Source organism: Choristoneura fumiferana, chromosome Z (genome assembly GCF_025370935.1).
Source record: "Choristoneura fumiferana chromosome Z, NRCan_CFum_1, whole genome shotgun sequence".
NCBI classification, from domain to species: domain Eukaryota; kingdom Metazoa; phylum Arthropoda; class Insecta; order Lepidoptera; family Tortricidae; genus Choristoneura; species Choristoneura fumiferana.
Window position 1 is genome coordinate 45,658,819 of NC_133472.1, and position 25,184 is coordinate 45,684,002.

General features: G+C 38.1%; 2 protein-coding genes across 2 annotated transcripts in view; one reads left to right on the top strand and one right to left on the bottom strand.

The window, feature by feature from the left end:
• Positions 1-25,184, top strand: part of LOC141430031 (uncharacterized) — a gene marked incomplete in the record, with an annotated part of 135,069 nt that overhangs the window by 87,904 nt on the left and 21,981 nt on the right.
• Positions 11,413-17,554, bottom strand: LOC141440308 (uncharacterized). The gene is made up of 3 exons (XM_074104786.1): positions 17,204-17,554; positions 15,854-16,706; positions 11,413-11,635 (listed from the first exon to the last, which is right to left on the bottom strand). Exons 1-2 carry the CDS (start codon positions 17,325-17,327, stop codon positions 15,856-15,858), a joined length of 975 nt encoding a protein of 324 aa, XP_073960887.1. The 5' UTR covers positions 17,328-17,554; the 3' UTR covers positions 11,413-11,635; positions 15,854-15,855.

Sequence of the window (25,184 nt, forward strand, 5' to 3'; positions counted from 1 at the left end):
CAATTTAGGCTATAACAAGCACTTATGAATGTCAAAAAAAATCTACCACCGGTTCGGAAAAACCTCTGTTGAGAAGAATCCGACAAAGAAACTCAACGAGGTCGAGTAAGTTGTTTTAATGCGATTTATTTTTCGAAACAGACAAGGTTTATACACACATGTTAGGTATTATAACTTTGACGCCATTGTGAGTCTTTATGTAGCTCTTGAAGGAATGAGCCGATTTTGATGCTATTTTTTACGTAAAAGCGTGTTTCTTAGCCATGTTTGATAAAAAATAATTAAGCCCTTTGAGATATTGAACTCGGAAATAGCATGCCGGAGATCCTTCAACCATTACGAGTATTAGTTCGTTTAGGTTACGCAGTCGTATCACGCGCTCCTGAACCGATCATTTAAATGTTCAGATAAACTCGTACTCAATCAAGGTCTGAAAATTTAGAGTAAAGCACGTACGCCTTTAGAAGACCCCTCCTTCAAGAGTCCCCGTCGGAGTTCAGGCGTCTCGGTCTAACTTCGCGGCTTTAACGTTGTCGTCGGAACTTGAACAATTAGCGTGAATGCCGCGAACTGGTTGTTAATGCTAACAACCCAGCATTATCATCATCATCATCACCTCAGCCGTAGGATGTCCACAGCTGGGCATAGGCCTTCCCCATAGACATGCAGTTGCTTCGGTTGGAAGCGGCTTGCATCCACCGTGAAGCCGCGACTTTAACCAGGTAATCCGTCCATCTCGTTGGTGGACGTCCCGCGCTGCGCTTGCCGATCCACGGTCTCCACTCGAGAACCTTTCGGCCCCAACTACCATCTGTTCTCCGCTCAGCAAGAGATTGTAAAACTAAGTAAATTGTATTTGCATAGTCCCTGTACTTGGCTGAGATTGTTTTTGTAAAAGCCTTGGTGGCTAAGTGATTTGAGCTAAGGCCTCTTAAGGAGAGGGTCGTGGTTTGCTGCGCCCGGGTGTACCTCGGAGTGAGAGTTTGTGAGAATGTATGTGTGTGTGTGTGTGTGTGTGCAAGTGTGTGTGTTTTTGTTACTTCTTCACGCTAAAATAGTTAAACGAAAAATTTGGATAAAATTTAATATGTCAATAGCTGGACGTCTCAAGTAACACAGGCTAATTTTTATCCCGATATTCCTACGGGATGACGATAAACTCCCTACCTCTGAGTAAGTCATGAATTATGGGTCTGTTGTTTATCATTCAACGTCAATAGAGATCACGATAATGTTATTTTTGGGAATTCCCATGGATTCATAAAAATCCCGCCATTTCAATTTAACTGTAATAGTTTACGCGCGCGAAGCCGCGGATTAACTTTAGTTAATATATGTATATGAAACAATTGCAAACAAACAAACTTAAAATCTCAAATTCTTAAAAGTGGCTTCGAAGCGGAAAAAGTCAAAGTCAAAATATCTTTATTCAGTTTAGGCTATAACAGCACTTATGAATGTCAAAAAAAATCTACCACCGGTTCGGAAAAACCTCTGTTGAGAAGAATCCGGCAAGAAACTCAACGAGGTATACATTTTTTTTAAACAGATTTACAATATCATTAAAGTAACCTGAATTTATGAAAAACATTGTATGTCGCACGGGCGGTACTAGAATTACGGACATCGACTCATTAAAGACCTCAGTCTTCGACTTCGGGCTTCTAATATACTCTCGTTCGTAATTCCTTATTTACCGCCCTTAAGACACAATGTACTATTTAATGTTTACTTTGTGAACATAGTCTCATGTCTGTATGTATTTTTCATGTTGACTAACTCTTTTACCATTTTTAATCTTTATTTTGAATAAATAAATAAATATATTATTCGTGATAAAGGTAATTGTATAACGCTTCATATGCAGTCTCCTTATAACCGCTAGTGTTAGAAAATATCATTTTACTGCCGAGCCCGGCGCCGCCCGCGAGCCCTATGAAGCCCTCCCGAATTAACGATACCTTACAAAATACTTCCGACAAAACTGCAGATGACGAGTTCCTGCGATTGGACCTTTATTAAACGAATTTGATTACAAACGGTCGAGCTGGGCGCCGCCCGGGGTTATTTTCAATTTTCCCATCTTTGTTTCCAGGTACCTACTAACATTTCCAAAAAGCCTTGGTGGCTTAGTAGTTTGACTTGTGGTTTCTCAAGTTGAGGACCGTGGGTTCAAACCCCGGATCGCACATCTAAGTTTTTCTAAAATGATTGATTGATTGATTAAACTTTATTTTCACCATAACACAATATCGAACTATACAATACAATACAATACAATTACTCTTTATTGTACACCAAAAATAGAAAGCGATACAGAAAACAGGTACACAGAGAAAATTACAAGGTAAGCAATAGGCGGCCTTATCGCTTAAGAGCGATCTCTTTCAGGCAGCCTTTTAACAGAAAGAAGGAAGGACTAGTTCACAGCAGGTGGTGCATTAACAGTAGATCAGAAAAATTAAAATGCAACAAAATACATCTACACAATACATGTATACACATTATCGTACATATTATGGCAATGGGATAAACAGCCACATATAAATTAATGAATAAATAAATTAACTAAGATAAAGCTAATTAGTAATTACACAAGTAACTATGCATAGGTAGGTATTAATAAAGTTAAGATTAACCTAATAATAGGGTTAGGTAAAAATTCATGTCCGAATGCCTATCTAAAGGTAATGTACACCTCAAATGGACTTGTTACTTAACAAAGTACATGTAAGCAATTGAATATAAATGAAGACTATGCTGGCTCCCAATCCCGACCTAATTTGAATAAATTTACTTTAGTACCATCAGCCAAATAAGTGGTCTATCGATTTTCAAACAAGTTCCTATCAAATTAATATGTCGCTAAAATCGAACTATCAAGTTGACAGACACGGCTATTGGCATTATTGGTTTACTAATGTTCTCCGAATAACGTTTGGCAACCTGTTTCATTTCGCAACTTTTTATTTCCCAACTGTTTAATATTTCTGAAACTGTAAATATTTCAGGATTTTTATAAAACTAACTTAACCTAACCTAAAGGGTTCCACACGATGGCCCTGAAATAAATCCTGAAATATTTACAGTTTGAGAGTTTGCAAAATGAAATGAAACAGGTTGCCAAACGTTACGTTGCGAAAAGGCAGTACTCGGCATTATTGTTTTATGACATGCAAACGATTATTTATCAGATTTAGGGTGGTAGACCACATATTTGGCTGATGTAACAGCCATTATTGTTCAGGCGGAGTTTTACTTTACTAGATTTAGGACCGACGTGTTTGTGACAGATGGCTGCGGTGCCGTCTCAGTAATTTTTTTTTCCAATTCTTTCTTTCACTATTGGGAACAAAATAGATAAAGTATTTAAATAAAATTCTAATGTGCTATGTTTCATCGTATGTGTATGTGTATATATTATGTATATGACAGCTGTCAATACGACCTCATTTTAGGGTTCCGTACCTCAAAAGGAAAAAACGGAACCCTTATAGGATCACTTTTTGTCCGTCTGTCGGTCTGTCTGTCTGTCAAGACCCTTTTTCTCAGGAACGCGTGGGGGTATCAAGCTGAAATTTATATCAAATACTGGTCTACTGTCCCTTGAAGTTGTGAAAAAATCAAACTTCTAAGTCAACGCAATCAAAAGATGCAGCCGTTGTCAAAGGCTGCAAATTTCCGCAAATTTGCGAAACACGCAACGGAATCAACCCTGTAGGTGGTACTTCCCGTGAACTCAGAAGCTTGAAATTTGGATGAAGGTAGTTATTTTGACACAACCAACTAGAAAAGTCTGAAAATCCCCACACTGCGTACATTTTGCTTAAGAATAGGGCTCTGCATATACTAGATGTATTAAATCACTAGGAAAAAGCGAGAAATATCTTCAAGACACGAGTCCCGTTTACTTACATACCTATAAATGTGTACGGAACCCTCGGTGCGCGAGTCCGGCTCGCACTTGCCCGGTTTTTTATAATCAAACAGACCAAGGCACAAAACCTATTAACCTCACCAAACGTGTGGTTTTCCGAAATAAAGTTTCAATTTATGTTAAAAAAAAACAGCAATTAAAAAAAATCTATCTACAGGAGTGAGCTACATTATAAGTATATCGATAAAAAAAAAATTTATGGACTATTCTAGAAAACTTAGGGTTTCCAATTGGGAAACTTCTTGGGTAATAACCTTACCAACAAAAAGTTAGAAAACCCCGACTTTGTCACTTCAAAGTTCAATATCTCAAAAAAGGCTGAACCGATTTTGATAAAACATGTCTAAGAACCATCGCTAAAAAACCTGCTTTCAATTAAAAAAACCGCATTCAAATCGGTCCACCCGTTTAAGAGCTACGGTGACAGACAGAGAGACACACACACACAGACATACAGACACACAGTCACACATAGCGGTCAAAACTTATAACACCCCAAAAATACAACTCTATTTGCTCCGTCAGTTATCATCAGATTATCAAAAAATATTGGATACTTTTTTGTCAATCGAACAAAAAATTACAAAGATATAGCGCGTCAAGGGGAGTGCGGTGCCGTGACGTCACGCCGTGCTAAAAAGTGTCTCACGGCGTGACGTGCCATGGAACTTTAATTGAAATACTGACTTTAATTGATAATCTTACTGATGAATCCAAACGGTGCCACTCTTTACCGGCCCGGATTTTACCGACACGGAAATACGGACCCTGTTTTTTGTGTACACGTACATTGAATGTCACGAAATATCAGCCATATTATATGCATGAAATTTACCGCTATGATAAAGCCCGCACAGATAATTGGTGGACAGAGGTAGGGCGGTGTTGCCACTGAACTGAATTTACTGGCATGGCAATACCTTTCTTTAGAAATATTATAAATGCGAAAGTAACTCTTGTCTGTCTATCTGTTACCTTTTCACACTTGAACCGCTGAACCGATTCGATGGTTTGCTATGGATATACTTGAAACCTTGGGATTACTTTTATTCTTGAAAACTGCATAATTCGCGAGGGACAGCAATAAAACTAATTAGCTATAAAGTCGGGGGTAAAATGCTCCTAAATGAACTAAACAACCAAGAGTCAAGAACAAGCATTCGTATTTTACATACAATATCGGTTCCGTACGGGGGTCGAACCCGGGATCTGAAGCTTTGCAGTCACGTGCTCTAAGCACGAGGCTGTCCGGTCGTCAAATGAATGCTATCAAACAATAGTCAGCGCGTGAGTTTTATTGATAAACACTGCACTTCGCAACAAAGGGTGAAAAATAAACAATGTCAATTTTTTTTAACAAAACTATATATTCAAAAAGCACAGCGTTGCGTAACAGTCCTGAATGTAAACACAAAAACATACGTATAGAAATAACAGCGTATTTTTGCAGTCGCAACGATGGACGATATGTTTAATTCACTGAGCAAATAAAAGGTTTTTGCAGTTTAAAGGTTCGTCTACACGCGACAACGACGCGGTTTTTACCCGACTGACCGAAGGATGCTTACGTTTTTCGAGTGCTTGTACAATTAGATACTTATTATACTAGTATTTCAGAACTCTGTTAAGTAATTAAACTAAAACGTCGGGATTCATTAAGTACTGGGAATTATTGAGCTGGCCACGATTTCAATCGGGTCGCGACTGTTGAAATCTAAATAACTTGACTGATTCTAGCCTATAACCACACGGCGGCCACGCCGTATAAAATACGCGTTCTTGAATCTACATAAGCACGGCGATGTCTGTACACGCGTCAATGTGTGCGTAAGACACACAGGGCTGACTATCGCAAAACCCTAACAAGTGTTACCAATGACATTAAAAGGTATGGCTTAGATAGTGCGAATAAATGTAATCGTTAATCTTACCTATTTATTTAAACCTACTTAAAATGTGTCTGTCTGTGTATTTAAGCATAAGACTACAAACTTAAACGAATTATTCGGTAGGTAGTTATTTCATGTATTAATCGCGATAATTTCAGAAATCGTTATTTATTTAGAAAAAGGAAGTAGGTAGGGTACCGTTACTATTTAGCAAAATAATTGCTCCCGAACTAAGTGCCGCGCGGCCGACACACATCGCGTTGCGCACCCGATTGCTTTCCTGCGGTTTTCCTGCAATCTGCGCTTGAGGGGTGGGGTAACTCGAACCGGTGCGGGTCGGAGCGTGGCCGTTCTGTACGTTAGTACTATTATATATTCTGTGCTTAACTAAATATAAATAAAGTATCATGGGACACTTGACACTAAGTGACCTGGTCCTAAACTAAGCAAAGCTTATACTATGGACACTAGGCAACGGATAAACATAATTATATACTCGTAGATAAATACATACATATTAAAGCTAGCAGTGCTAGCCGCTAACGCCCGTAAGCACCTTAAGGGGTGCTTAGCCCCGATAGGCCGCCGCCCGCGATCTTGCAGCCTGCGATACTCAACCGGGACCATTAAAGACTAGCCCCCTTATTCATAAAACTTAACAAGCCTATGTTAACTAACAATGCTTTGTCCCTTTCTAACAAATGCAAATGTCGAAGTGACAGATAAGGACAAACGAATTTTAGCGGCATTTTAACTAAAATAGGTTTGATTGTCGTTTATGAATAAGGGGGTAGGTATCTTGTTGGTTTTTAACCACGGACGCAAAAACAGGGGTGTTATAAGTTTGACAGCTGGCAATAGATCGTCAGGCATGGACAAATTGAGAGGAGGCCTATGTCCGAAGACGGGCGAATTAAATACTGCTATGATGATGATGAAAGAATAACCAACCGTTATGAATTAAGAGTTTCTCGCGGCAAACGTGGGCGGAGTACATACTCGTAAAGTTAGACATTTAAAAGTTTCAACTGGAATTACCTCGAAACGTTCCGTGGTACGACAGACAATTAAACAAAGTACGGGTTAATGATAATTGGCGTGTTATAACAGAACTTTTTTTCAGTCAGAAATGTGAGTCGTACCAATTTGAACTTGATAAGTACTCATGAAACCAACTTAATTTGTCCCTTCATTTTGATTCCAATTATTGGCAGTTTTACTATTTATTTTCGGCGCATTAAATATTATAATCATTATCTATCCCTTTTAATATTATCATCCCGGCCTATTTACGTCCTACACCTGGGCACAGGCCTTCTCTCAGAATAAGAGGACTCGGGCCCAGTGCGGATTGAAACATCATACACACACCACTGAAATGCCTAGATGCAGAATAAATACGAAGTTTACAAGCATGAGAAGTGAAAAATACACAGAAGAAACAACAATAGGTACTATTTCAATTCAAATTTAGGAGAAAGTGGCTCCATCAACGTTTTGAACATGAAACTACCGTGAGACTCACTCATATTAAATATAATGACCCGGATAACTCACGTCTTAAATCGAGTTTAGCTCGACATGTTTCGGGCTAATGTCGGCTGCTGAGTCGCGTTGCTCCGAAGACGAAGGGCTACGGATTAGCCCGAAACATGTCGAGCTAAACTCGATTTAAGACGTGAGTTACCCGGGTAATCAACGTTTTGATGATTCTGCCAGTGTCGAGGTTGACACGCCTAAGTTAGTGGACGTCTTGTTCGATAATCTGCCAGTTTTCGGTGGGACAACTACCAGTTACTATCTGCAATGTGGATACACTAGGTTTCAAGAACTAATCAACAAATAATATGAAATGACTATGGTTTACAGTAAGATATGATATGATAGCTCAGTACATGTAATAAATTGTAACAAGAATGAACATTAAAAAAAACTACTTCATTGATAATTTTATATTGATTTTTGTCAAAAACTTGTCTAATATTTCACAAAATAGAGAGAACGCTAAAGTAAGAAGAAAATTTATATCAATAGGACGATTAATATCACGAGGGAGGATATCTAAGGGAACAGATATACTCACCGGCGCTAAACTTGGCCCACACTAAATACAAAATTAAGTATAAGAATAAATCATTCGCTATTCGCAAAAACAGTTTTATAGTAAGTACATAATTACAAGTTATGACAAAAAAAAGCAAGCTTCTATTATTACTTACTACTGCATTCATTTGAGGGCCAGATTGTTTGCCGCTGAGTATATTGTTTGGCTCCAAAACCATTGGTTCGAATGCTATCAGCCAAACCACATTCACAAATGGCATAGTCTCTTATTCTAAGTTTTGCTAAAAATACAGGAGAACAAAAATGGCCTAGTCTTGGTCTAATAATGATGGAGGTATTTAATTTAGAAAATTGTCTATTGTTAAAAAACCATGGTCTCGTAGGAATAGATAATTGAAGGTTTCCAAAATGTCTTCCCTTAATTAAACGAGATGATTGCCACAAATAACAATACTATTTAGTACAAAAAGACAACACGAAGGAGCATGTGCCATTGACACTGGCTCAGCATTACAATTTGGCGCCAAAAATTCGCCATTTTGATTTTTTAAGACTTTCATGTACCCAGTGTCACTTGCGTCACTAAGACGAATCCAATGACGTATCATTTATCAAAATCGGCTCAGCCGTTGAGTAGTTACGAGAGAACATAGGAATAGACATACATACATACCTTACATACATACATACATACATACGCCTCAAACACATAACCCTCCTTTTTCGCAGTCGGGTAAAAACACATCGAAAATACAAACTGAGACATGGATGCACAGAAAACCAGAAAAAGAGACCAGCGCTGGGAATCGAACCCAGGTCCTCAGCAGTCCGTGCTGCGTGCTATAACCCCTACACCACCGCTGGACAGGAATTTAGACACGAATTTTTCCTATGCATACATATCTCAGGTTGCTTATTTCTACTACGCTACTTATGCAGCAGCACAAGGGTAAAACACCCCAGTTCAGATTTTCGACTGCAGATATTTTATCACTTTTAGCTCAGAACGTTTCTACCTTATTATGACTTGTGTCCCGGGTCCGGGCGAAACGGGCCGGCGGCCGGAAACGGCCCGCTTCCGGCACCGGCCCGGCGATACGATTGTTCCACCCTTATCAATAAAACCTTCATATGCTGCCCGTGACTGTTAAGTACTGTTGCCATGAGAGGGATGGAACAATGAGGATTCGCCGGTACACTGGAAATATTAATGCTAGTGTTTACTCCGGCTTCGCATGCATAGGTTATGTATCATATCAGAAATTGAGAATAAATAATAACGTTTTGATGATTTCATTTTGATTTTTCAATAATATTGCAGACTAACCGTTACCCGCGACTCCGTCCGCGTTGAACTCCTTTCTTGCTATCCCGCGGGAAATATATACAACTTTCCGGGGTAAAAACTATCCTATGTCCTTCTCCGGGACTCAAACTATATGTATACCGAATTTCATCTAAACCGGTTCAATGGTTAGACGTGATGAAGTAACAAACAAACAGACTTACAAACTTTCGCATTTATAATATGAGTAGGATTTATCTTTTGAAACGGTCTTCGTATGAAATTGTCGCATTAAAATACAGAATAGAATATTTTATTTATAATTGCGTATTATAATAGTTATCCATTGTAACAAAAGCTAAAAAAAAAAAAAAATATGTTGATTGAATAACTATTAACATTAAAATAACTCAAATTATCATTGCGCATTTATTTATTTATTTATTTATTGATATACCTTCAGTGTTTACACAGGAAATTACATTAGATTTACAATGGTTCTTATACTATATGTAACACTAACAATAGGTATATACAGTGCTCAACGTATATGTGAATAGATTAAATAGTATTTTAGATTAAATTAAGTTAAATTTTACATTAAATCAAAGAAAAGAAAAATTTAAGTACCTACCTACTCATAACCAGTGCTAGTTATTGTCGTCTTTGAAATGATTATAGGGTTAAACGAACTTACCTGAAGTGAAGTTCTACCCAGATTGTATGCAATACTTGTTTCGATAAAATTACTAGCAGCAGTCGATATTTCGGCTCGCAATAACGCGTAGTTTAAAGCACCTAGGTAGTGTAAAAATAAAAATATTATGTGGCAACACTCCCATCTTAACGTCATTTAGTTTATAGCAGTGAATCTGATGATATAGTGGAATATACATATAAGTATATTCCACTATATCATTGATTCATTTCCATTGACTTAGTCAAATTAGTCTACAATAGGTACTTCAAACTTAAATCTTAACCGGGAAATTAGTTATTTACATAACTTATCGGTGTGGGTGGGACATTATTGTTATCGAAACAAGTATTGCATACAATCTGGGTAGAACTTCACTTCAGGTAAGTTCGTTTAACCCTATAATTGTATGCAATACTTGTTTCGATAAAATTACTAGCAGATGTTTAGAGGAATTATATAGACTCCTGTAAAATCAAATCAACGTATTTATTACTATCATAACGAAATGTTAATTAACCTCACTAAAATATTATAACATTAGTTATTCTAGGACACAGGTAACAAATAAAATCAGTCTCATTCTATGACATAGATACCAAACAAAATTAGCCAACCTCTGACACAACTTTAACAACAATTGTTGTTTGAACAAGTATTAATATAAAAATAAATCTAATAACAAATTGTAACAAGTTCTGTCAAACAGAATTATTTATAATACTATACATTTTATGTATTTTGAGCTGCTGTACACACAACTCTTGCAAACTGCACTTGTTCACTAACATTATGAATCAAGGGCCTATTATAATGTCTAGCGAACGTCGCAGATCTACTGGACCAGCCAACAGCCTTTAAAATGCTGTCTACAGTAAGACCCCCGCGGTGTGCGCAGGAGGTAGACGCGTGTCTGGTAGAGTGTGATGAAAACACTGATACGTCCACACCACTATCGGCCATCACTTGTTTCAGCCATCTGCTGATAGTCTGAGTAGTTGCTGAGACATGAGGATTCTTGAAAGTCAAAAATAAATGGTCATTGGACTCTGCAACATGCCTTAATTCTTTAGTCACATTAATATAAGCCGATAGTGTTGTGGCAGGGCATATCTGGGGTGTTCTCTAAAATATGGCAAATAAATTTTTGGAGGTGGGTTACCTGGCGCTGTAGTCTTTAAAATGTCAGTTATTATTACTTCAGCACCATCCTCAGTAAATCTTATATTATTAGTCCTCATATAAAACAAAGTTTGTACTCTTTGACCTGTAGTAAGAGCTAACAACATAGCGGTCTTTTCGTGATTTTTTCTAAATTTAATTTTTCTAAGGGGTACCAATGTTTATATATGACAATACAATAGACGGATCCCATATATTTTCGTATTTAGGCATCTTTGGTCGTAATTTAAATATACCTTTAAACCAACGTTTAACTCTGTCATCAGTACCAATGTGAGTGCCGATTATGAGTGAGAGGGACGATCGATGACAGTTTAAAGTCTGATAAGAGGCTCCCTTGTAAAAATAGATGATAAATAAGATATTACAGTAGGGACTGAGCTATGAAATACATCCACCTTATTAGTCTTGCAGTATTGCCACCACTGTTTAAGACAGCTACTGTACTGTTTAATGCTATTAGCGGATAGAGATGCCATCATTACATCAACCCCACTCTCTGATATCATCCTTCTGCTAAACGCCTGCCTGATAAGATGCACGCCCCCAGGATAAGCTTCGCGTGCATCGGGTGCGACGTTCTGAAAGGAGAAGTAAGGAGATTTTCAGATGGACCCAACATGACAACGTCAGATGTGATTAATGAAGTCAGCAAAGGATACCATGGTTGTGATGGCCAGATGGGATAGACTACTATACCGGTAGCTCTATCATTTTTAATCTTTTGAATGACCTTCGTCAATAAACAAAAAGGCGGGAAAGCATAGAAAAAGTGTGGAGTCCATTTTATGGTAAATGCATCTATGTTATTTGCAAAGGGTCCCTGTGCCATGATATATAATCTTTGCACTTTGCATTTGTTCGTGAAGCGAACAGATCAATATGTGGAGATCCAAAGCTTTTAACAATTTTTTGAAAAGCAGAATGCGACAATTCCCATTCAGTATCTATTTTAGTATAGCGGGATTCAAGGTCCGCATCAGTGTTATCTTTTGATTTTATGTAAGATGCAAAAATCCAAAGCCTTCTGATCTCACACCATTTCCAAATAAGTTTTGCTAAATTACTAAGATTGGGAAATTGAACACCTCCCATGCGATTAATGTAGGAAATTGCAGTTGTGTTATCAATCCTAAGTAATATTTCACAGTTCATTAAATCACTTGCAAAACATTGCAATGCGAAAAAAGCGGCCAATAGTTCTAAATGGTTTATGTGATAGCCTTTTTCTACTTCTGACCAAAACCCTCTTGCCTTTTTTCCATTACAAAAACTACCCCAACCTGACCTACTTGCATCACTAAATATCTCCAAACAGAAGTTATATTGTTTTATTTCACAAAAACCAGAACTAAGATTAGCTTTCCACCACTGTAAGTCCGATTTAATGTCAGTATTTATTATCATTGTTTCATCAAAATTGTTATCAGACTTTTGCAAAGATAAATATTTTTCTCTTTCCATGGTCTTAGTGTAAACAAAACCATATGAAACAGCCATACAGACCGATACTAAATTTCCCAATAATTGAGCAAAGTCTCTAATTGAACAACTTTCAACTTCAAAAACTTATTTACCATTGATAGTAACTTATCCCTCTTCTTTACTGTTGGGCTCAAGGTCAAGTCGACACCTCCTACGTATACTGGTACAAGTGACAAATTTCTGATTTTTAGTTTTTTGCAATTTTGTGATTAATATTTCCTTATTTACCTACCACAAAAAATTTGCACGGATATTCCTATTAGTTTTGGAAATAAAGTGACGTATATGAATGCATCTAACACCGTTTTGCTAATCGGTACAACGTATACTGAGGCAACCGACATGCACCACTATACGCGGCACCGATATTGTCGCGGGGCGGGGAAGTCCAGTGTAACTGGCAGTTGCCTCAGTGTACGCGCTAGCCGTCACTGCGTGCGGACCGTTTAAACTGTTCTACGAACACATAATTTGATAGTATATATAAAAAAAAACATGTTTTGGTCTGACAATTGCGGAGGGAGAGACCACAATTGCCGTATTTCTCATAGACAGTCATGGAAACTAAATCCAATGTGAAACCTTTTCGTGATCTATTTCGCTATGATTTCTTTGGCAAATGTATGGGATGTCAACATAACATTAGTAGTACAACGGTTCCACCCCAGTACCAGTACGTGATTCAGTTTCTTCGGCTATACCTACATGTACGCGTGCTATAAATATAACATTGCAGTATTACATTGCATTCTGGTAGTTGAGCATCCCCAAAAAGAAGGCGAAGGCATGCATGCTTTAATTAAAATGAGAACAGTAAATTTCAATATACCTACAGGTTGATAAAAAAAATCCTGTACTATACTGTAACTGTAACCCATATTAGGGCTACTGATTACTAATACGATATAAGTGGGAAAACATCGAAATTAGAAAGTCTTCTTGCGACTCCACTTCCATGCAAAACTTTTTTTTTTCGAATCACAGTATTTTTCTACTTGGATCATATTAGTAATTAGTAGCCCTAATGTGGTTTAAAGTATAGTACAGGTTTTTAATAACCCCCTATACACATTTTTTTATACACACCAAAGAAATGGTACCTGGCTATGTATATGGCGAAAACGGGTAAACCGTATGAAGTTATAGAAGTTTCCCAAGACTCAGAAACAGACACAAAATTTAAATCTATTGTCAAGAAGACATTAATATATAAGGCGTATTATTAAAATTAATGATTATATCATGTATAGGGAAATTTGGAAATAATTCCGATCCGTATTGGCGAGTGCTTACTCCAAATAGCGAATTGAGAACTGTTTTAAATATGTAGTTGTGCTAAATACTTGTGATGTATAGATATCACTAAAATATGATTGTAAATCTGTTTACAAAATATACCTAGGTTTATTGCCAGACTCTTCTCAACAGAGGTTTTTTCGAACCGTTGGTAGATTTTTTTGACATTCATAAGTGCTTGTTACAATCCAAATTGAATAAAGATATTTGACTTTGACTCAATATTTCATGTCAAAGCTTGGCTTAAGCAAAGTGCTAATCAGACTCGCGCACGAAGGGTTCATACCATCTATACAACTTCATTAGGATTAGCAAAAAAAATGGCAAAATAAATACATTTGTTGTATGGGGCCCCCTTAAATATTTATTCTGTTCTATTTTTGTATATATATATTATATCGACTACAGTTATACATAATCTGTGAAAATTTCAACTGTCTAACTATCATGGTTCATGAGATACAGCCTGGTGACAGACGGACGGACAGCGAAGTAGTATATAGAAGTAGGGTTTCCGTTTATACCCTTTGGGTACGGAACCCTGAAGAGGCACAAAAAGCTAAACCGTTATGTACAAATGGGTGCGATGCGATATATGTATCACATGAGGAACCTTTAACAATAAAATACGAGTACACATTTGAACAGGAATACGAATCCATTGAATGTGCTTCCATTAATTTAAAGCACTTAATACAATTACTTTTCTTAATAAAACCATTTATATTTCAAGTGAGGTTTTTATAAAGGTATATTTCTGTATTTTGTATAGCACGTTTAAAACATTACTAGCGGTATATTGGTACAAGTGGCATGCTAATGTTAGCGTATATTGATGCAAGTGATAAAAACGTTTATAAATCAATAGATGAAGGTAAAAGAGCATCTGTTTTATTGTTCATTGCAAGCCATATAAGTATTTCATCTAAAAATTCATATACAATATAAAAATATCGTTAGATCAGTAATCTACGCATTACGCCGTATACTGGAGCAAGTGGTAATTAGCTCAGTATACCGCACAACTACAAGATGTAAAATACGCGTATAGTAGTGTATCTGCAATTTTCTCAAAAACTATAAGAAATTTCAAAATTCCATGAATACAGGTAGAAAGCAAATATTTTCTTTGGAACCAATGCAAAATTTTGAAAAGTTATATCATCAAATGAGAAAGTTACAAGTTTTGGAACCTTTGAACAGCTCTCCTGTAAATTTATGATTATGCACTTGTACCAGTATACGTAGGAGGTGTCGAAGTTATTAGAGTTAATAATAAAGCCTAAATATTCCTGTATGTTAGATGGAATGAGGCGACTTTTTTCTGTGTTTATAATAAAGCCTAGGCACTCTAAAAGGTCTCTTGTAATTTTTGTATTGTTTTGACATTCAGTATAAGATGATCCAATGCATATCAGGTCATCTAAGTAAATAACTAACCTTATACCCTGTTCTCTCAGAAATTCCATTACTGGTTTTAGTAGCTTGGTGAAGGCATAGGGAGCCGTTGCCAATCCAAAAGGTAGACAGTTGAACTCATATAAACTATCATTGAACATGAACCTTAAATATTTTCTATGGTCTTTGTGAGTACCTAACAAATAATATGCATTCTTTAAATCAATTGTGCACATAAAATCTCCTTTTGATAAAAGTTTACAAAGAGTTCTGATGTCTTCCAACTTGAAATGAGTAACTTCTACAAATTTATTAAACAACTTTAAGTTTAAAATAAATCTGTGTGTACCATCAGACTTAGGAACTGTAAAAATACTAGACAAGAACTGATGGGGTTCTGCTTTACATTTTGAAATAGCACCAAGCTCCAAAAGCTTTATGATTTCAGTGGAGAGAATGTATCTTTCAGACTTATTTGTAATATTAATTGGTATATTATTTTGATGTGGGTTAGCTACCAGAGGTATAGAGTAACCTTTAATCCATTCTAAAATTACTGGATCTTTAGTAATTTTTTCCCAGCAACAATAGAAAGAGCTTAATCTACCACAAAATTTTACCTCTATGGGTATTTGGCACGGCCTCTGCCCGTTGGCGGCGGTAGCCGGCGTCCCTGGCCCCTCGTGGCGGTGCGGGGCTGGTAGCGCTGCTGAGGCTGGTGGTGTCCCCCTCGAGCTGGACCCCTCGCCTGTGGGCCTTGCATTGGGCGTCGAGGAGGTTGGTACCAGTTTTTTGAACCCGATGTAGATGTCTGGGGTTGAGGCTTTGGTTTAAGTGCACTGCTAGCTCTCTTAATGGCAGCCAGTGACTTTACCGTCTCATCTAATTTTGTGTATAAAAAGTCTGACCGTGTATTCTCCTTCAAGTTTAGACTCAGGCTCTTGTCCAGATGCGGAGATATCAGCTTCTTACGCATGTTAGTGTACTCATAATGGAGGTTACATAGTAGCCGGGACGCATCTCCTAAAGACTTGATTATGTCAATCTTGTCTTCGCCTCGTGATAGCTTGTGAATGGCATATAAAACTGATGCTCCTGCTAGACCTAGGTCTTGCTGTCTCCCTTCTAGAAGTTTGTCTCTTGTTTTTGTCGAAGAGCTTAAAATCGCATTGAGCTCATTATTGAGCTTGGGTGCCTCCAACAGCATCATGTTCGCTGGAATTAACAAGTTTTTAGTAATAATCTCCTTTTGCTCTTTAGGCAACCCTTTCATGAGGATCCCATCCATCCTTTTGGTAATGTCACTGTGGATATCCTCTCCATATCCCTTTTCTTGGGCATTTTCATCACCCAGGGCCATCAATACTTCATTCGGAAGGGAATCTACACCTTCATCCGTAACTTCTTCAACCTCCAGGATTGAAAATGCTTCAGCCTCAGTCTCTACCTCATCCTGCCCTTGTTGTTCAATGTCTGGAACGTACCAAGTAAAAATTGAATCCACATGATTTTGAATACCATGACCATAGTCTAACTAAAGCATAAGAACAGGTAGGTAGGTACATGGGCCTCTAAAGATCACCCTCACGTTTAGAGCTTACAGTATGCAAATGCATGGGCATTATTTTTAAAATTATTATGTAATGAAATGTGTGACTTATCATATCATACATTATATTATGTTCCAACGGAACACATACATTCTCCAACGGAGAATACAAAGTACGCAACTGTTAAGCATTGTATCGGGTGTCGTAATAGGTGAATATGATGAATATTTTCAACGAAAATATTACAGAATCACAACGTGATTAATGTATTAGTCGAGATGCTTGATAAAGTAAGGGCTTTCCATTCCCAACGGGAATGCACTGAACGCACAACGTGCGTTGTGGTTTTGTACAACGTACAAAGGCGCAAACACCGTTGACTCAGTTACAAAGTAATATCGCAACAAGTATAGTACTTACGGTTGTTACTATTTGGTGGTGTTGTTATTTCCCTCGACCGATATCTTTCAAGACGCTTTTCTAGTTTCTGAATTTTCGACCTTCTTTTTTCCTCGTCCTCCTTTTCACTCTTTCGTTTTGGCATCTTATTTTATCGAAAACTATAGATTTTTTAGCTTTTTTCCACTGGAGAATAAAAATCTGCATAAAACCACGACCGTTGCGTTTCACGCGCGAAATAACGAATGACGTTAAGATGGGAGTGTTGCCACATAATATTTTTATTTTTACACTACCTAGGTGCTTTAAACTACGCGTTATTGCGAGCCGAAATATCGACTGCTGCTAGTAATTTTATCGAAACAAGTATTGCATACAATTTAAAAATATCAATGTCATGTGTTTCGATTTCATTATATGTTCTCATTATACGATTCAGGGGACAGAATTTACCAAGATTGGTTCTGTGCTTTTCTGTAACGAAAATATTGTTGATGGGATATCTCGGGATGGTACGTGGCACCTTTAGACTTATGTTATTAAGGACCGCTGGAGCAGACAGCATTTAAAATAAATTCACATTAACGTTTATTATACGTTATTAATATTCAACGATTATTGGCCATGTGGCAAAACATTCACTGTATATACAAAAGAAAATTGAAGCCACGTGAGTTTCAGTAGTAAAACGAGAATACTAATAAATATAACTTTTTACTTCTCATGCTCTAAAATGTTACTTTAGTCTCTGCGTATCGGGACTAAAGCTCCTTATTAATCTCTAGTGATTAAAGTATTTTTTATTATCTTATCTTGTCATGCTTGTCACATGAGCCAACTTGATCAGCATCGCCGCCATGCCCGATCTTGAGCTTAAATACCCACTAACGTTCCCGTAATAAACAAATTATAAAAATATACCTCGTTGACTTTCTTTCCGGATTCTTCTCAACAGAAGTTTTTCCGAAGCAGTAGAAAGTTCTCCATTCATAAAGCGCTTAATATAGACTAAAATTAATTGAGTAAAGAGAATTTGGCGTGCTTCACGCATCACGTTATCGCGTACCTGTAGAGGTCACAGCTCATTACAGCCACCCGGCACCCGACCAGCACCGCCTCGCCTCGAGCGGTTAGTATTCTTCATACGGATTTGTATGGGCATGCGCTCACTACATCAACTCCGTAGCGTCTCCGGATCACCTCACCCGCGAGGCCACGCGCGGACGGCGAGCGGACCACTCGGTGACAGCCCGCTGCTCGCCGCCATATTGACTACTAGGACATTCGTGGACCACGCGAGGCCCACTCGTCAACGCGGCGTCCACCCGTGGACCACCTGACGACAGCTAGTGGATGCCGTAAATCGAGGCGTCACGTTTAACCTAGAGGGATTGCTTAGGGTCCTGTGATGCAAACAAACCAGTGTCGGGCCATATTTAAATTATTTCTTTTGTATTAAATAATTTTATATTCGAAGATAAAGTCGATTATTTATTTATTTGGAGCATCAACAGCAATGCATTAGCTTATAATAGGACTAAGGTACTAAGCAGAAAGCCAGTTAACAGATGTCCACAGTAATACAGTTAAGCGAAGCATACTTGTCTTCACCCTAACACAGACGCAATAAATATCGCAGGAAAGTAGGATTTTTCCTTATTATCAGCGAGCGTGGGAGCTAATTGATAATTCGTTAATTACCTGCTTAACGATGATTTATAACTATGTCACCGGCTCGTCGGGAGTAGCACAGTCAGTGACAAAATAACCAGTTTTTTATTGTCTAATTATTTAAATGTGTTTTTGTTCTCTCTATGTGAGATTCGGAGCCTCGTCTAGTTTGTGTCTGAATTTTAAAAAACCGCCCAAGTGTGAGTCGGCCTCGCGCACGATGGGGTCCGTACGGCAGAAAAATCACGTGTGTTGTGTGGGAGCTCCTCTTAAATATTTATTTTATGCTGTTTTTTTTTGTATTTGTTGTTATAGTGGCTAAGTTATACAAAATCTGTGAAAACTGGTTACGGACGGATAGACAGACGGACAGCCAAGTCTTAGTAATAAGGTTTCCGTTTTTACCCTTTGGGTACGGAACCCTAAAAACGACGGTGGCGTGATATTGCGTCAGAAAAGTTTCATCTACTGCTATTTTAAATATTCAGTTTGTCCTGTTGTAAGGATTAGTTTGCTTTGTTTACAATATGTGTGAACATAAAACAGTGCAACTGAATTTGTAATGATGTGTAATTTGGATGAAAACACAAGTGCTGGCTCCAGAACCAATATCTGACACAACGAAGCGTGTAAAAGTATCTGCTACGACTCTTAGGGCCGGTAGGAAGTTTCAGATATTTTTGCATCATTGCACATTGTACATGTCACCTTATGCTAAGTATAACCCTGTTTAAGGGCTTAGCAATATTAGCAATATGTATTTGTATTTAAATACATACAAGGTGTTAATTAAATAACTGAAAACCAGATAGTATTTTGCTCAGAATCGAGAGTAAAATCGATTACTCTATGTTTTAAATCAGATTGTGTTTGTGATTTTAAATCCCATTTTTATTGTGCCCAGTCTAAAAGTTACGACTGCAGCAGGCGCCAGTTATAGTTATTTGTGTCACAAGGGAGCAAAATGGTGTATTTACGGCGAGGGCGTACACTGAATCCAGAATGTAGCGAAGGATTCTGCAATAGAATCCTGAGCGTAGCGAGGGATTCTAAAGTAGAATCCTGAGCGTAATGAGGGATTCAAGTGTTAACGCCCAAGAAGAGAATAATTTTGCTCCCGAGTGGCTCATACAACTTTTCACACCGAGCATTAAAACATTGAAAAAATAAATTCTAAATATTATTAAAGAACAACCAGCATAGAAAATGGCGTGGCTTTACAATTATCAACTTAAAAAAATGGCATTTGCAATAAAACGCTTAGAAAAGCCTTGAACAGAAAAGTTGCACTTTGCTCCCTCTCGACAGGGAGAAAAAGTTACTTTTCTGAAGGAGAGGTGTGAAAAATATTTTATCGAGCTTGCATACTATTTCAATAATTTAATACTCCGACGTGGCAAATACTAATGCAGACTACAGCCAGTAAATAATGCGATTTCACAAGAACTCATACGAACAGAAAACCAAATTCAAACAAATCCAGCAGCTTTGCAAATACTGGGCAATGAGCCAAAACGTGTTTGGGTCAACCCGAACCATTGCAACCATATACGAGTAAAGGCTATAGGTCCCCAGGGCAGCCGCGAGGCCGCCCGCGCCCGCGCCCGTGTAAATCACAGCCTTATCAGTTTTGGCAGCGTCGAGCGCAGCGGAGACACCCGGTTATCTACCACCTATACACGTATACCGTAAATATTTTGAAGCACACGCCTTATATACTACGAAATTCAAAATTCGAACTTTGTATCTTGCCGTCCCACTAACGCTTAATATTATTTAATACGAGAGTGAAAGGGACGAGTATACGAACTTGGATCTTCGAATTTCGTGGTAGCCCCTCAATGCAGACCAGAGGACTCGCCTAACGTTTCTGACGCACGCAGTACAGTATTTGACAACTCCTGAATTTGCCATGTCTTAATATTATTATAAGAATATAGATAGACAGACAGTGTTTAGCGAAGAGAAAATTAAAATCGGTTGAAAATTGGATTTATAGTGACTTTTTGAAAAATCTATATACCTGTCTCTTTTTCAAACGCTTTTCTCTATGCAGCAAGTATGGCGGTACTGGCGTGTGACGTCACATGCCAGTATGTCTTTCTCTGTCTAATCTTGAATTTCAAACCTCTATAACTTTGTTATTTGTAAAGGTAGCTTAAAAATTGTTTTTCTATTCGATAACAGGCATTGTGTAGTTTTAATTTATAAAACATATAAAAAATGTTCAAATACCGTGTTGCAATCAAATCACAGTTTTTGTATGCGAAATGTCATTTGATTGCAATCGCTAGCGTCTGAAACGTTAGACAATACTGACGACGCTCGATTGACCAGAACCTCAAACTATTTAGGTAGTTGGAACTGTAGGTGAGCTCCGAACGCTTTGCGGCTCGCAATCTAATGCTCCTTGATTTTTAGGGTTTCGTATTTCAAAAGGAAAAAGTTGAACCCGCTTCTCTAGCGGATGTCGACGTTTTGCTATGTCGACAACCCGCTAGAGACACAGAAAAAAAGAAAAAAGCTTTTGTTGTATCCATTTTTTTACATCTTACTAGCCGACTTTTTCTTTTAACCCAGTACGCCACCTTTAAGTCTAGAATAACTAGTTACGTACATATTGTGCTTTAGCGGTAGGACGTGCGTTAGTCACTCAATTAGTCAAGTTACGTGTTGTAGCACCGATACTGGTATACCTAGTGCCATCCACGAAGACGCGTGATTTTGACAAAATTATACATTATTAACATTATAATAAGAACCACGACACGTCATCGTGAATGACTACCTATATAACACTCATCCGAGCGTAGTGTCTCCGCCGGGCCGCCACCCGCACTGCGGTACGCAAACGCGCCAAACCCGGTGCTACACTCGAGCATTCGTATAGCTTGTCCGAACCAATAAAAGCGGCCAAGTGCGAGCCGGACTCGCCCATGAAGGGTCCCGTAGCAGCAAGCAACATAATATAAAAGTTTCCATTGGGTACTTTACGATTTATGACGTATTAAAAAAAACTAACTTACTTGATCTCGTTCAAACCAAATTTCGGTGGAAGTTTGCATGGTAATGTACATCATATATTTTTATTAGTTTTATCATTCTCTTATTTTAGAAGTTACAGGGGGCGAGGGGGTCATGGCAGCTATATCCTTAAGATTCCGCCACAACCCCTTTGGAGTCCCCGCTGAAGTCCCACAGCTGGGCGCCGCTGGGCGACTACCCCGAGCTTGATAAATTGCCCGCGCCGTGTTTGTTTATAACATAGTGGACTGAACTTCATTAGTTATTGTTTGCGCGCTAATTTCCCGCGGGATACCGATTTTATCCCGTTTGAAAATGCTTTGGTTCAATAGTTACTCGGGACGGTAGTACCGGTGAATATATTATGGGATAAATGACATGTTTTAAAAAACATTTATAATGAAAACTGCAATGCAAATATTCTTTATTGCGCACCACAAATCAGTACGAAAAATCTTTATATTACACATAACATTCAGGGTAGACAAAAAGCGGTCTTATCGCTTAAAAGCGATCTCTTCCAGGCAACCATTTGGGTACATAGATCTTAAGATTATGTCAAAATCTTAAGAGAATTTAGCTTTCCTCACAATGAGGGGAAGAGAATTCCACAGACGGATTGAAGAGCTAGTAGAGGAGTAATTAAAGAGAGAAAGAATTTGGAACAGTAAGAAATAAATTAAATTAATGCAATGCATTAGTGCAATGTTGGTCATATCATAACACATTATTTATCAGTTTTTTTTTAACTCTGAATCCACAAGTTCAGAAATGTTTTAATTAAAATTAAACTAACCTACAGGATGACCATTAAAAATAACACTTTTTTTTTCAGTTACGGTGAACGGGTTACTCATATTAAATGGACAGTCAGCCACATTGTTTTTATTCTGTTGTAGGAACTGACATTGAAAACGTTGCAGGACTTGGCTGGTCGATTGTACAATCGAATAAAATAAATCAGGTACTAGCGTGAAACTTTTGTCCATTTGTGGTGCTAATGTCACGTTGACATTCCATACTTTTTATCAAGGAAATCATAGTGAAATTGTTTATTAAAAGGTTACCCTCGTACATGAATCTGTCTGTTAGACTGGTTCCGCGTCCGTGAGCTGATCGCTAGGTATACAGCTGATGTTATGTAGAAACTATTACGTAAGTCACAAGAAGGAGCGGTTAGAGTGATCTCTGTCCATTGCGCAGCCGAGAGCCTCGTCGGTCGCTCGTTTCCTAGCAGCACACGCAATGGACAGGACAATCGCAAAGCGCAAAATCTTGTAATTGACTCAAACTCAACATTCCTTGAGTGTCATTTATTTACGGAGCGTTATCTGAGATACGGCTAATAGCCGTGTAATGCGCGTTGTATCAGCGATTCGTCACCTGATACCAGCTATCTCGCAGCTCTCTAGTCACAGGTTGAGTGTCAAAACTGACAAAACTATGGGATGGTGGAGATGGCCTTGTTGCGAAAGCGAAAGTGACAGGTACTGTAAAACTGTAACGCCACAAAATTAAGTTTATTCCACATAAAGCTTCTACGGAAACAAGCGAGATTTTGTTTGTTGTTCAGTGAGTTTAGTTTTTTGGAACAGTGAAAAAATCAAGTCAATGCAATCAAAATTTTCGTGTCTGTCTGTCTATGCCTTACTATCTAAAATGACACCACATCGCGTACATTTTTTGCATTTAAGTTTAAACGGGGCTTTACGGTTGTAAAGTTGTCATAATACCTCCACGAGTTTGCTAAGAAAATACCTACTATTAACAGACAGATACAGGCGCACAATCTGATAGCTTGCTCCTTTCCCATTTGAGATTCTATATTCCACAAAAACTAGAGAAAACGCTAGCATTTCTTTTAAAGTTATATAGCTAAGAGTATTGTGCTCTTCAAGAAATAACTGAGGTAAAATCGTTATCTTTTTGCGTTGCAAATCTGGGTTATAAATCACTGACCAAAAACATTCAGTCGGCGGACGAGAGCGCGACCGCCGTAATGGTGAATACCCAATTAGCCAGCAAAATATTAACAGTGCTGTTTTGAAATAAAGAGACGAGAGAGTATTAACATTTTAATGGTGTATTATATATTGTCTTCTCTTCTATGTTGCTATAAGATGAGGATCAAAATGAAACGTTTGTTCTGCAGTATCCGCAAAGGGCTCTTTTACATATCACTTTTTAGGGTTCCGTACCCAAAGGAACCCTATTACTGAGACTCCGCTGTCTGTATGTCCGTCCGTTTGTCACAGGGCTCTATCTCTTGAGTCGTAATATAGTTAGACACTTTAAATTTTCATAGATTATGTAATACTGGTATTGCTGTGGTCGCTATAGCTACAAATAGGTAAAAAAAAGAATAAAATGTATACTAAAGGGGGGGGGGGCTCCCATACAACAAACGTGATTGTTTTGCCGTTTTTTGCTTCATATTAATAACGGCAACAGGTACACGCTTGAAAAAATAAAAATAAATATTTAAGGGGGTCTCTCATACACCAAACTTGATTTTTGTCGTTTTTTTCCTAATGTCTAATGTTGTATAGATAATGGTACGGAACCCTTCGTGCGCGAGTACGTTTCGCCCTTGGCCAGTTTTTCAAACTAACGACGCTTTTGGAAAGACCATCATTGCCAAGACGAATACGCCGCACGCAAGAAACTTGACAGTGTTTTTTTATCAGTAGTAAACCTTGACGACTTTCTTGGGTAAATGGTGTGGTACTTCCCCTTGTCTTCCATACCGCAGAGGTGGAGCCCGGAATCCTCTTTTTTTGTTACAACTTACTATTGTATTGTAACGTTTGTAACTTATTAGTTACTCCGTTATTTGTCGTTTACTTGTTGAATTCTTCTTCTTCAAGTGCCACTTCATTACTGAAGGTTAGCAGTTAGCTTCTTGTATCTTTTCCGCTAATCTGAACAGTTGCTCGACGGTCTTGATCCCTGTCCACTCTCTTATATTACGGAGCCAAGACATCTTGCGTCTACGTGGCTTTCGCTTCCCGGGCACATCCCCCATCATGATGATCTGCAGGAGGGCATACCGATCATGCCGCAGTAGGTAGATGTTAGTTTTTGTTGAATTCTAGTGTAACTTTACTGTAGATAGTAGCTGGTAGTTATCACAACGAAAACTGACAGATTCAGATTACCGAACAACAATATCGTCTACATACATGTCGTGTCTTAGTCAACTTCGACATTGGAAGAATAATCATGAAGCTGATGCGGCCTCTTTTTAATATTTAGTGTGGTGTCGGGTTAGAATTACACCTCTCCATTTCTTTCGTGGATGTCGTAA

Bases quoted from the DNA above. Each gene is read 5' to 3' on its own strand.
- LOC141440308 (XM_074104786.1), bottom strand. From the start codon at position 17,327: ATGCCAAAACGAAAGAGTGAAAAGGAGGACGAGGAAAAAAGAAGGTCG. The intron at 16,707-17,203 runs GTAAGTACTATA...GGTACGTTCCAG, and splicing joins ACCACCAAATAGTAACAACC to ACATTGAACAACAAGGGCAG.